The sequence below is a fragment of the Mirounga angustirostris genome, unplaced genomic scaffold (assembly GCF_029215605.1).
Source record: "Mirounga angustirostris isolate CCGP_5_RB_7025 unplaced genomic scaffold, mMirAng1.0.hap1 SCAF_10, whole genome shotgun sequence".
In the NCBI taxonomy this organism is placed as follows: Eukaryota; Metazoa; Chordata; class Mammalia; order Carnivora; family Phocidae; genus Mirounga; species Mirounga angustirostris.
The window spans coordinates 133,723,186-133,736,102 of NW_026991718.1; the positions used below are offsets into that span (position 1 = coordinate 133,723,186).

General features: G+C 51.8%; 1 protein-coding gene across 1 annotated transcript; it reads right to left on the reverse strand.

Annotated features, from left to right (window-relative positions):
• Positions 1-326: 326 nt before the first annotated feature.
• ANKRD60 (ankyrin repeat domain 60) lies at positions 327-12,338 on the reverse strand. The gene is made up of 4 exons (XM_045886281.2): positions 11,951-12,338; positions 6,820-6,950; positions 5,106-5,271; positions 327-2,895 (listed from the first exon to the last, which is right to left on the reverse strand). The coding sequence occupies exons 1-4, from the start codon at positions 12,336-12,338 to the stop codon at positions 2,594-2,596; spliced, it is 987 nt and encodes a 328-aa protein (XP_045742237.1). The 3' UTR covers positions 327-2,593.
• Between the last annotated feature and the right edge of the window lie 579 nt (positions 12,339-12,917).

Genomic DNA, 12,917 nt, shown 5'->3' on the forward strand with positions numbered 1-12,917 from the left:
TGTATGACCTCTTTCTGATTTGCACTGCATTGCCTTCTAGAAAAGATTTGAGGCAACTTCCAATTAAACATGTGTACAAGAAAGAACTTGTTATAACTCACTCAGGGCGAGGGCAAGGGCAAGGGGAGGGTGTTTGCCCCAGCTGAGCATCCTGGCAAGCAAGGTGAATGGGAACACGTGGGGGGCAGAGCTCTCATTATCTGCTTGTAATGAGCAGTCCCCCACCCACCAAGGGCTGTTTTCCAGGCTGACCCAGGGAGAACAGAGCTGGGTATTATACCCAGAAGCCTACCCAGAGCCCCCTGCCAAGAGGCAGCCCACCCCATCCTGCACCCGCAGTGAGGCCCACCTGGGCGATCACGGACCACAGTGATTCACACTGAAGACCATCCCCAGAGCCTTGGGCCTAAAAGGATTTCAGGGTCCCACAAAAATGCTTGAATTGACCCCACAAAAAATTTTTCTGTTGGCTCCACCAAAAAAAAAAAAAAAAATGCTTAATGAAATATCTATGACATGTAACGTGATTGTGACCGATTGCAAATCAACTCTTCTTTGGCTATGGACATATTTTATTCAGTACGTGATGCAAGCTTGTTTGAATATAATAGATAGTATGGTAAGACTGTCTCTAATGAAGAGCCCTCGGGACCTGTAGGAGTATGCACATGACCCTGTCACAGACTGAGCCAAATGTCAGCCGTGGAGTTTAGAACTTGCCCCTTTTCTGGCCGAGTGTTTAATTGAATTAGGGGCATATGAAGATACGGTGTTTGCCTGCAAAGTTTTGGGGACAAGTGTCAGGCAGTTGGCTCTGGTAACAACAGACAACAGAGCAAAGCTTCTGGCAAACACATGACTTTGAGTAATGCCACTTGTTAAGTTAAAAGGGTGCCTGAGTCGCCCCGCCAACACACCTCATTAGCTAAATGAATTGACCCAATGGATGGGGTTATTTAATATCTGTCTACTGACTTTAGAGAATGTCTGCCAAAAACAAGATCTCAGTTTTGACACAGTTGATGCTGAGCTCTATTTTTTTTTTTTTCTGACTATTATTTGTCAAACGAATTGCTGCGCGGGGTACGGCCACGTCTACCAAGTGTAAAGCCGCATCATCAACACGGATCTTCCTTGTTATGACAGCAGGAAATGCAGCCATTTAATTTAAAAGCCGAATCCAGTTATCGGGATGTGTGTCGGAAAGAAGGGCAGCCGGGATACAGGGCTGTTTTCCATCACTTTGAAAACAGAACTTCCACGGTCGAGAGACCATTGTCACGGAGACGGGTCCCAGAAGTCGTGCCAGAATATAGGGCTTTAGAGGAATATACATAACTGTGGGGTGGGAGTGTGGACGATACCTATCACCCAGCAAGACCCTGGCCGCTCGAGCCTGTGGCTTCTGAGCCGCGAATGTTCCAGGTGCCCTGAGTTGCTTCTGCCCCTTTCCTCACCGAACTGGCGTAGTTTGGCAATAGGAGGCCGTCCCATAGGTGTTCTTCAGATCTGCTACTCCTTCCGTACCACGCCACCATGTTTAAAAAAAATCCAAGTCAACACTCAAAAGGCAGAATGTATCCTATCAAAAGGCTCTGGAAAAATCTAGCCGCCCTTGGCTCGTGTTTCTGCTGGAGCTGATTCATGGCGCGCTCTCCAGACAGGGCCGTGCATGTCAGCTTCCCCTCTGGCTCCCAATCCCAGCTCAGGCACACGGCAGGCTGGGCCCCTTGTGAGCTACAGAGCCTGGAACTAAGCATAGGAAGGATGATGGCGTTGCCACGGGGGTACCTAGCGGGGAAGGAGAACACCGGAGGGAGGAGGGGTGCGGGGGAGAGGTGTGCTTGGACCACTGGGGATAGGACCAGAGGACAGAGGTGCCAGTTCTGATTCTCTCCTCTACAAGCTCATCGTCATCCTTTACACGGTCTCCCCCAAATCCATGGCAACTTATCACCTTTCCCCAAGACTAATAAAGGCACCCTGGTAGAGGACGTGACCAGAGAACCAAGCTCTCTCTGCCTCACTCGTCCCCCACCCCCCCCAAGCCCCGATTCCAGCAGCAGACCCCGCAGAGATGGCTCAGGAAAACTTCAGGAACATCACTAGCTGCGACAGCATGCAGCAGGCAGTTCCCGGGCTTCACAAACTGAAATTCGCAGCCCACCCTGCACATGACCCCCCCGACACTTGCCAGTCCTTGTTCTGGGCAATAGCAACCGTGCTGTCCTCATCATTGCTATTACTTCTATTATGCTGATGCGTTAGACGGTCTCCAGACGCGAGACGAGAGAAGGTAATTGGCTCTCATCACCCCAAGCAGCGTTATTGGATACAATGTACAAATAGCTTAAAATTAACGGCTGGCATCAGAGGCCCGCTCAGTCCGTAATGGATTACGGAATGAACACAAACTCACCTACTTCCATCAACACCTTCCCCAAGTCATTTGCAAACAGGACCCATAATTGAGTATCTGATTCAGATTAATTGCCATGCTTTCTTGGCTTCCTGCTCCCCGAGGGCCACTGCGAATTTGAACTCTGAAAAGTGACCCAAGTCAGCTTCGAGGTGCAAACGTTCCCAGGGGGAGTCAAACTTGGCTCTTCTTGGAGCCAAACCTGGACTTCGCCCTGCGAAAAACCTTGTTCGTGATCAAGTTCTTTGGGTCCTTTGTCCCCGACTTTGCCATCCAATAGAAGAGGAACATCCTCCGTTCACTGTGCCTGTGGTTCAGGCGCTGGGCGACGGACATGGGGCTCTCCCCCCTGTCATCTCTTTCGTTGATGGAGGCACCGTACTTGAGCAGGTGGCTTATACAATCCAGACGGTCCATGGCTGCGGCCACGTGCAGGGCTGTCCTGCCCATGGGGGTTCTGCTGAGACTGTCGGCTCCTGTAAAATAAGACGACTGATTGAGCGAGGCTCACCCTCCCGGCCGGGAGCCTCACCTCCAGGATCACGTTCAAGAAGAGAAGCTCGGGAGGGGTGAGGCCGTAAAAAGAATGCTTGGGAGAATCTATTACTGCCCCTGACCCCAGCACCAAGCATAAGGGAGGAGGCATCGCTGCACTGTCCCAGCACCCGGCTCTGCCTTGCCTCCAGTCTGCCCACGGCACGCTCCTGCTCAAACCCCATTTCTGGCATCCACTACCCTTGGGGTCATTTTCTAGGTCTTTACTGCTCTATCTCACCCTGCCACCTTCCCCACCCAACGCTCTTCCTCCCCTCCCTCCATGCTCCAAGTTTACCAGGCTTCTATCTTTATGCCTTAAATACCCCCTGCTCCTGCATCCCGCCCCAGGCCTTTTGCACATGCTGTTCCCTTTGCTAACAGCACTGTTACCCATTTCTGCCCCCCACCCCCGCCACCCCTGGCTAACTCCATCCTTCTTTATCCTCCATACACTTCCTCAGGAAAGCCTTCCTTAGCCCCCCTCCCCAGGAATCCCGCCCCCCTGCATATGCTCAGGAGGCATTCTGCATCTTCAGAACATGCCACGCACGACTGACCATGGAATTAATTATTTGTAATAATTTGCTGACTTCCCTTCATAAACTCCACGAAGGCAGAAAACACACTTGTTTTGATCACTGCTGTTTTCATCCCCGGCACGTAGCGCGATGCCTAGAAAAGACAGGCGCTCGGGAAATGACAGACGACGGGCAGCCTGACTCATGGACAGATTTCACTTCGATTGAATTCCTCACTGCCTCCCGCAGATGGATGGGCTAATGACAGGTGTCCAATATGGACTTGTTGAATTGAATCAAATTCTGGGTAACAAATATCATGACACAGAAAACAAGGCAATTCAATTACAAGCAGCTGACATTTCTGTAGCCAGTTTTTATGAGCTATGGCTGGTCGGTGAGGTAACGTTTTAAATAGGTTCTCCTAACGCCCAGCCTCAGCCTCGGCACGGCTTTACAGCAAAGGACAGAAAACTTTGCAAAGCTGGCTGTAATGTTTTAACTGGGGCTTTCAAATACATCACAGTTCCATCAGAGTGAAAATGACTTTTTATGAGCTTAAAGGACTGCTGGTCTGTGAACAGGCCATATTTCATCCCACAACAGGCGGCGTGCCGAAAGCAGTGGAGGAAGAAACAGAATAGTCAGGAAAACCTCTACCCAACACGCAAGCGCCAGGCATCCCGCCCCGGCCCCGGGGATGCATGCACCTTGCCTGGTGGAGGTGGGAAAAGAGGCAAAGAGACGCAGAGAGAGGCCGGGGTCAAGACCGTGGGCAGGAAAGGTTTGGATTGGAAGGCAAGCTGATAGGGGAGACCCTCGGATGAGGCCCCCTTCTGGGCCTCAAATCCCTGACCAAACAGTCCGTCACATGTTCTTCCTGTTCCTGAGGAAGCCGGCGGCCTGGGCAGTCTGTGGCCATTGTCTATTGTTCTGGAATGGTCGACACCTCAATCTGAGGGCCTCTTTTCCCAAAAATACCCTATGTCCAGGGGAGATAAAGTTTGCTCCAGCACATCCCATGCAAGCCCTCACATTCAGAGACAATGCAGGCCAAGGCTTCTATTTCTATCAAGAGAGAGGGGGCAACTTGTCCTTGAAGGCGGGGGAGAGACGGGGATGCAGAGGAGATGAAAAGAGGGTTTGGGGCAAGGGTCTCTTGAGGGAAATAATTCAAAGTCATGGAGAAAGGAGACTGGCCGGCCTGCCACACACACACACCCCCCAAGAGAGCGATGGTGGCTTGGGGCTAGAGCCCCCAGACCGTGGTAGAAACCCAACTTCAGGTGGGGCAGAAATAACACAGGGAGCTTAGGAACATCTCCAGCAGTGTTGTAAGAGGCCAGGAAGCTCTTTTGGCTATTCCTGTGAATTAGTGTCCAAAAATTCCATCTCCCACGACAGAAAGAATCTTCTTGAGACCCGGCCAAGAGAGGGGACAACAGCCTTTACTCAGCATGTCCTAAGACCCCTACAGAGAGCCAGTGGCCCACAGGGACCATGATTGATGGTTGACACAACTTGGGTCCAGGACGCCATTGTTGAAGGGCCCAGGAAGACAAGCCACTCTGTCCTCCCTACCCACAGAAGACCCCACCTTGTGAACATACTCATCCGTCTCTCAGAATTACCGTGTTCTAGAAGGTACTGCACAGCATCCGAGTGGCCTCTGTGAGAGGTAATGTACAAGGCCACGAACGCTCTCTGAGCGATCCAGTCCTTCCACTGCTTGTGTTCCAAATGCTGCGAATTTGCAGTTTGGTAGAGCGAGTCTTCATCAACACCGAGGCAGGAGAGCTAGGCAGGATAAAGGGGGTCCACACAGTGAGTCTGAGTTATTTCCAAAGTGCAGGTACACCTGGCTGGTGGGTGCCTGGACCCTCCTGAGGGGAGGTTTGCTCAAAGGCCCAGTTAAGGCTCGTGATGGGAACAGAGAGGGGCAAACCCTAACTGAGAAGCTGGAACACACCCAGGGAGGACATTGTTGACCACGCGCTATACATGTCCAGGAAATACGCATTTACCATCAGGCAGGCTCGGGAGGCAGGAAATTCTTCCTGTCGGTGTTTTGAAGAGAGAAAATAGCTTTTCTGGGTGTCCAGAGGAAGGTGGTTGCGGCCATTAAGGAAGACACCAGACGACACGAAGTGGCCTCCCCAGAGGGGAATGCACTTCTCTGGAGACTTGATGTATTCTGGCCTTCCGATCTATTTTCGGGCCCATTGTCTCCGTTAACTTTTGGAACACTCTGAACTCCACTCACAGATGAAAAATAGCCCCATAATATAATCATCTCGTGGTGAAGTCAGGCCCTGAGCACGAGAGGAAGGCTGTGGGCTCTGGCAGAGAGGAACTCCGTCCCAGATGTGGGGCATCCAGTGCGGGGGCGGCAGTGGGGGTAGGCAGAGCCCCAGAGTGTGGGAGACAGGAGGGAATCCCCGGGTTCAGAGCAAGAGCCAGAAAACCCAGGCAGGACCGAGTCCCCGGTGGCAGAGGGGAGACAGGGGAAGGCCAGGAGCAGAGGACCCCAGGGAAGGACCTGGAGGGGATGCTCAACAGCTGGGACATGCCCCACCCCTCCTTCTAAGGCTCCCGCACACAGGCAGTGTTTGCCTCCCTAGAGACCACCCACCTCTCCCGGACCTGATCCCCGCATGCTGCCTGCAGCCAGCCTTTCCTGGCTGGAAGTAAACCCTCTCCTCACATGCTCATAGTCTTTCATCCAAATGTACTTTGTAGAAGAACATACACTTGCCCCCCTCCGCGCCACCCCCACCCCCACCTTCTCTGTTGGGTATAGATGTTCTGGTTTTCTGGTTTCCTCCTCCCTTCTCCTCGCTGCCCACCCCAGAGCTCAGCTGAGAGCCAAGCACAAGGCCTGGAAAAGAGTAGGCACCTGCTGTGTATCGAGTGGTGTGTGCTCTTTCCACCTTAGGGGAGGGACAGACCCCCATTAGGATTTTTGACCTATCACATGCTCTAGATTGTGCACTTCCCAGTTCTCCGGAGCCCTTCACCCACTGTTAAATCAGGTTTTCAACTTTACAAAATATACATGTGAATAGAAAATGCACCACCCTGGTTCCTTTTTCTTTGGGGTGTGCGTGTGGGGGTGGGTTATAAGTGAATACCATGAGATAGCAAACCCAAGAGTGAGTGGAAACTCTCAATATAGTATTTAATCATTATGACATGAGTCCAAGTTCTGTTTTTTCCTACTCTGAAACTTTTACTCAAATATTCACATGAAAGACTGGATCCCCCCCCCACACACACACACACACAAGACACAGTTTACGGTTGCTTCATGAAGTATAATATCCATTTAGAGAAGCATGAAAGCACCTTACTGGGATCCCCTTCCACAGCCGCCAAAACCAATTCCGTCCATCCATCATAATGCCAGATACATAATGAAATAATTCCACCAGGAACAACATCATGGAACTTCAACGTAGTATCATCCATCAAAACTCCTACAGGGAATAATTTTTTCTTTAAAAAAAAGGGGGGTATTAAAGATAAACTATTATGCTGGTTATCTTAAGAGATGATCTGACCTTGGGTATCACAAAGATCATTTGAAAACCTTGAGCACTAATCTCATTTGATGACTCCATATGAGTCTGTTTGTGGCCATTAATGCTTTTTAGAAAATTTATTTGGCCCAGGTCAAACAGAAGCCAGCTCCCCCCCACCCCACCCCCCCGCCAAAAAAAGGCAACAATTTCTAAAATTCTGTAATTATAACTTGTTCTATTGCAAAAAAAATACATGAGGCAGTAAAGTCATTTTATGAGGCAAACTCTATAAATAGGACTACTCGAAGTAACTGTGCGTTACAGACGCAGCACAATGGACCTGCGTGCGTCATACACGAAACTAAAATACTTATCTCTGGTTAGTGTTGTCAACAGTTGGCTAAGGATGTAACAATGGCAAACTTTGTTGCATCTTTCAAATGCTACTCTACAGCAGGTTTGTTTTTTTTTCAAACTTGTCACTATTGATGTTTTAGACTGGATTGTTCTCTGTGGCGGGGGCCGCCCTGGGCACTGTAGGGTGGTGGCAGGCGTCCCTGGCCTCTACCCAGATGATGCCAATACCACCCTCACCTAGTTGTGACCATCCAAAAGGTCTCCAGATGTTGCCACATGGCCCCTGGGGGACAAAATTGCCCCAGCTGAGCATTTATGGTAATGTAAATATTGTCACGTTGGCATTCACCATGATTTGGACTTGGGGCTTTGGAACTCCTTTATGTCATCACCCAGAACAACCCTCCACTCGTATGAGACAATGGGGTGCGTGGATCTACTCGCACTTCATACGTTCAGACCCTTTGGGAAAGCCTGCCAGGATGATAGAATATAGAAGAGGACTCTAGAGCATTTTAAGCGAAGTTGTCTTTAGTTTACCTTTTTAAATAAACACACGTTTCCTTACAGAGCCACCTATAATCTTGCTTAAGAATAACAGCATAGGGCACCTGGGTGGCTCAGTTGGTTAAGCGACTGCCTTCGGCTCAGGTCATGATCCTGGAGTCCCTGGATCGAGTCCCGCGTCGGGCTCCCTGCTTGGCAGGGAGTCTGCTTCTCCCTCTGACCCTCCCCCCCTCTCATGTGCTTGCTCTCGCTCATTCTCTCTCTCTCAAATAAATAAATAAAATCTTTAAAAAAAAAAAAAAAAGAAGAACATCATAATTTCTTTTCTCTACAAGTGATGCCGCAAGTGTAAAGTCTCGACTCGGCCAGGTCAGGCTAGCCATTATTCCGAGTGGAATTCATGAGTTGTTTGGATTCACCACCGAGGGATTACTAAGTGCCTGTCCCAAGCACCTACACTCTTTAATCCTCATGACGAGCCAGGTTTGTCATTTCCGTTTGCTGGTGAGCAAACTGGGGCTCCCATGCCTAGGAAATAGTAAAACCAGGACTCCAACCAGACCTGCCTTCCCCCCCAGTGCCATGCATGTGTCGCTCTAGGCTCCGCTGGCCCCCTTTGGTGGTTACGAGAAACTTCGGATGGTGGGTGTGAACAGGGAATAGCGATTAGCAAATTTGTTAATTAGGGTCTTATTTGTGGTTCTAACACAGAGGATAATCAGTAGTCTTCAGTAAGACAACTTGACTTCCTAATAACTTTGAAAAAAATCGAGTAAAGCTGTGTTTCCCTAAGAAAGACAAGAGTGCAATTCACACATGCTGAACAGCTCTCTTCGAGAAATCAGAGCATTCTCTCTTTATAGGCAGGCAGCAACTGCCTTGAGCTTACACAAATACTAATTATCACCAGCTCAATTATTAAGAGTTGACAACAAAAGTGTAAGATGGCCCCTTGACCATGAATTTTGCTCACCCCTTTTAGATTTGTGTCTCTCAAGGTTTTCACGCACACGTTATCTCATGTGATCCTCCCCGGCCACCTTTAGGTGGGTAAGGAGGCATCAGCGGGTTATTTATGGGCAGGAACCCACACTTACTTTTCTCAACGTAATAGTACCTTCTTTCTTTTTTTGTTTGCCGTCAACAGGAGGGGTTGCAACGGCAGGAGAGGTCAAGCTTCTCCCAGTTGCTAAGTGCTTGCTGAGCGAGAGGATTGTGACATCGTACAAGTCACTAGGTGTCTTCCATTGCCTCGTAGCTCTCTTGGATTTATGGCTCAGCACAGCTCATCAGGGAAAATAAACTAACAGAAGGGGTGCCAGACATTTGTAGTTCAGGATACATAATTTTCTAATTACTTGTTTTGGAATGCTTACTGTCTGTCCTCCAGCAGCTCAATCGTTAATGTGTTAAATAGAGACTGGGTTTGAGATACAAACTTCTTTCCAAATAAAGTCTCAAAAATGCCCCCGACATCTTCCAGACACTATAGCAAAATAAGGATGTCACAGAAGGTGCTTAACCTGCATCAAAGAGAGCAAAGGAAGGTATTCTGGCCCAAGTCATCCCTGTCTAGAGGGGGACCTGGCACTGAGAATTCTAGAGCCGAAAGGCTCTGCGTTGCAGCTTAGGAAGCTGAGCCCCGGAAGGGCAGTGTCTGGGGGGACGGAGACTGTGGAGACAGGCGGCTCTCAGATCTCTGCCTGTCTCCATCGCTTCCCGGCCCTCCAGTACAACGGCAGTGTCTCTGCAACATCGCTGTTCACATCCTCTGTGCTGCAGCCCACAGAGTTTTTTATATGTCCGTTTTCTTGAAGTATTTTTGCGTTGATTTCAACCGGGTGGGGAGATGATGGAGCCCAGGGGCTTTGATCCTGTTCTCATATCCTAAATATTATAGGGATCGGGACAAAGACAGCCAGGTCCCTCCGGCTGAGGGATGGAGATTGATGGACAGAGATGGGGCTCTAGAGTCCTCGCCCTCCACTGGGTGCCACCCACATGGGATCTGTCTGGATAGGGGGCTTTGGGGTCCTGATTTAGCCACAGTGAGCTTTGGGTGCTGGGCTCTGATTCCGATTGGGCTAGTTTTGAGCTCCTGACGTGGACAAGAACACTGCTTGAGATTCGGGGTTCTGATACAAACTGGGTTAGTGCCAGTATTTGGGGTTCAAATGTGGGTAGGGTTTGCCTTGAGATTTGGGGTCCTGACAAGGGCAGAGTTTGCTCTGGATGTGGGGTTCTGATGAAGGCAAGGTTTGCTTTCTGTTTGGGGATCCTGGTATGGGAAGGGTCTATTCTGGGATGTGGAGTCCTTGAATGGGCAGGACTTGTTTTGGGATTTGGGGTTCTAACGTAGTCCTAGGTACTGCAGCCACTGAGTGTAAGGAATCGGATAGGTCAGCCCTTGGGAATTGGGGGTTTTGGTGGCGACAGGTTCTGCTCTGAGATTTGGAGTCCTGAGATGGGCAAGATTTGGTCTAGAGCTTGGGGTTCTGGTGTGGATAAGGCTGGCTGAGGGATTTGGGGTGAAATACAAGTAGAGCTTGCTTCGAGTTTTGGGGTCCTCACGTAGGCAAGGCTTGCTTTGAACTCTGGCTTCCTTACATGGGTATGGTTGGCTTAAACATGGTTTCCATGAGATTTAGGGTTCAGATATGGGCATGTTTCGTGTGAGTTTTGGGGTCCTATTATGGGCAAAGTTTGTCTCGTGCTTTGGAGACCTTATGAGGATATTTTGCTTGGGATTGGTGTTCTGGCGCAGTCCTGGTGAGCTTGAGAACTGGCTTCCAGATGTGGGAAGAGTTCATTTTGGGTTCTGGCATCCTCACTTAGAGATGGCCAATGGATTGGGGTTTCGATGCATAAGTGGCTAGTTAGAGACTGGGGGCTCAGAAATGGGTTTGTCTGCTCTGGGATTTAGGGTCATGATCTGGGTAGAATCTGCTTTGGGATTCAGGTTTCTGTTGCAAGCAGGGGTAGCTTGGGGGATTTATTTGGGGTTCAAACATGGGCATGGTTGGCATAGAGATACGGGGTCCTGGGGTGGGCAGTTTGTTTCAGGCATTAGGTGTCCTTCGGTGGACATGGTTGCTAGAGGACTCAGGGTTCTGAGGGTCGCATGGTTAGCCTGGGGATCTGGGGTTCAGTCTTGGCCAAGTTTGTTCTTGGTTTGGGGGTCTCGAAGTGGGCAGAATTTCTTCTGAGCTTCACCATCCTTGTATGGACAGGGCTGCCGGAGGATCTGGGGTTCTGGGGTAGTCTTGGTTACCCTGGAGATTTGGGGTTTAGTCCTAGGTAGATTTGCTCTGGGTTTGGGGGTCCTGAAGTGGGCATGGTTTGTTCTGAGCTTTAGCATCCTTGTGTAGACACAGTAGCCAGAGAATTTGGGGTTCTGAGGTAGTTGTAATTACCCTGGAGATTTGGGGTTCAGTCTTGGGCACAGTTTGCTTCAGGCTTTGGCATCCTTGTGTGGATGTGGCTGGCTGGAGGACTGGGGGGGTTATGAGTCCAACATGGGTTTCTGGAAGTTTGCTTTGAGTTTGGGGTCCTGACATGGGAAGGTTTGCCCTAGATTGTAGGGTCCCACTGAGGACAGGCTTTGTTTCAGGCTTCTGGTCTTATGTAGACCCTGTTGGCTTTGGGATTTGGGTCTCTGATAAATACAAGGGCAGCTTGAGGGTCTGAGAGGTTTTGCTGAGGTAGCAGCGCCTTTGCTGAGATTTGGGGTCCTGACATGGACAGGATCTGCTCAGGGTTGGCAGGTCTGACTAGACAGCTTGCTTTGGGACCAGAGTCCTGACATAGGCAAGATTTGTGGATTAGGGTCTTGCTGTGGACAGGGTGTGCCTTGATATTTGAGGTCTAATGTGAACCTGGTTTGTCGGGATTGGGAAGTTCCTTTCGTGGCCTGGACTGGCTTTTCCATCTGGGGCTTCCAGGGGGTGGGGTGGGGTTTGTTCTGACACCTGGGGGTTGGGGGGGGTCCTCACGCGGGCAGGGGTCCCTTCGAGGACTGCAGGGTCAGAAGGGGACCCGGAGCCCCGGTGGAGGCCATACACGTGGGAGGGAAGGGGGTGGGCAGGGGTCACCTTGGTCCAGGTACTGGAGCCGCTGCAGGTCCAAGGGGATGCCGACTGTGAGGTCCAGCTCCTCCTTGAGCTCCCGCACCGTCATGTCGCTGCGGCAGTCCGTCACTTGGAACATCTCCCCGGTCTCCTCCAGCAGCACCCACATGGCGAAGGCTTCTGGGGAGGCGTCCGGGGCCAAGTCGAGCGCCGGACTCGCGGCCTCCGGGGACCCGACGCCGCTCGGGCCGGGGGCGCGGGCCGGGGGCTGCACGGGGAGGGGCCGCGGGCCGGCTGAGCCCGCCCCCCGCCCCCACCGCCGGCCCGCCGCGGGGTCAGAGCCCAGGGCGCCCCCCGGCGGCGCCCCCCGCCGCGCTCCGCCGCCGCCCGCCGTGCCCGCCGCCCGCCGCATGGCCGCCCGCCGCAGGGCCCCCCCCGCCGCAGGGCCCCCCCGCAGCAGGGCCCCCCCGCAGCACGGCCCCCCCGCGTCACCACGCCCCCCGCCCCGCGCCCGGCAGAGCCCCGCGGACGGCCCCGGGAGCCTCCAAGCTGCTCTCCGGGTCACTACTGTAACCTGGCAGCCCTGAGGACCCCTCCAGTCCCCCGCCGTTTGCAACACAGTCTTTGCAAAATTCAGGGCCTACGGCCTGGAGTGAACCGCCCTAAACCCTCCCGGCATGCCGCGTCTGGGGTTGCCAGGTGCGGTCTGCAGCCAAGCTTAACAATCCTATTTCTGGCACCAATGAAAAGCCCCACGGAGCTGGGCCCGGCGCTCAGGCCGCTCCGGAAGCGGGAGCCGGGCCTTCGTGAGGGTCTGCAGAGCCCCATGCAAACCCATCAGTTCTGAAAACGCTCTCGAATTCTCCGAGGGAGAAAGGTGCTGATGAAAACACTCAGCAAGGGGGAAACGTCCACTTGGCGCGCGGCTGAGCCGGCTCCATTGTTAAGATGCCTTTCAAGGGAGCTCCATCTGTGAGAAACCCATCTCGTG

Bases quoted from the DNA above. Each gene is read 5' to 3' on its own strand.
- ANKRD60 (XM_045886281.2), bottom strand. From the start codon at position 12,338: ATGCGGCGGGCGGCGGGCACGGCGGGCGGCGGCGGAGCGCGGCGGGGG. The intron at 5,272-6,819 runs GTGCTTTCATGC...TATCCTGCCTAG, and splicing joins TGGAAGGGGATCCCAGTAAG to CTCTCCTGCCTCGGTGTTGA. The intron at 2,896-5,105 runs GTAATTCTGAGA...CTTATTTTACAG, and splicing joins GCAGTACCTTCTAGAACACG to GAGCCGACAGTCTCAGCAGA.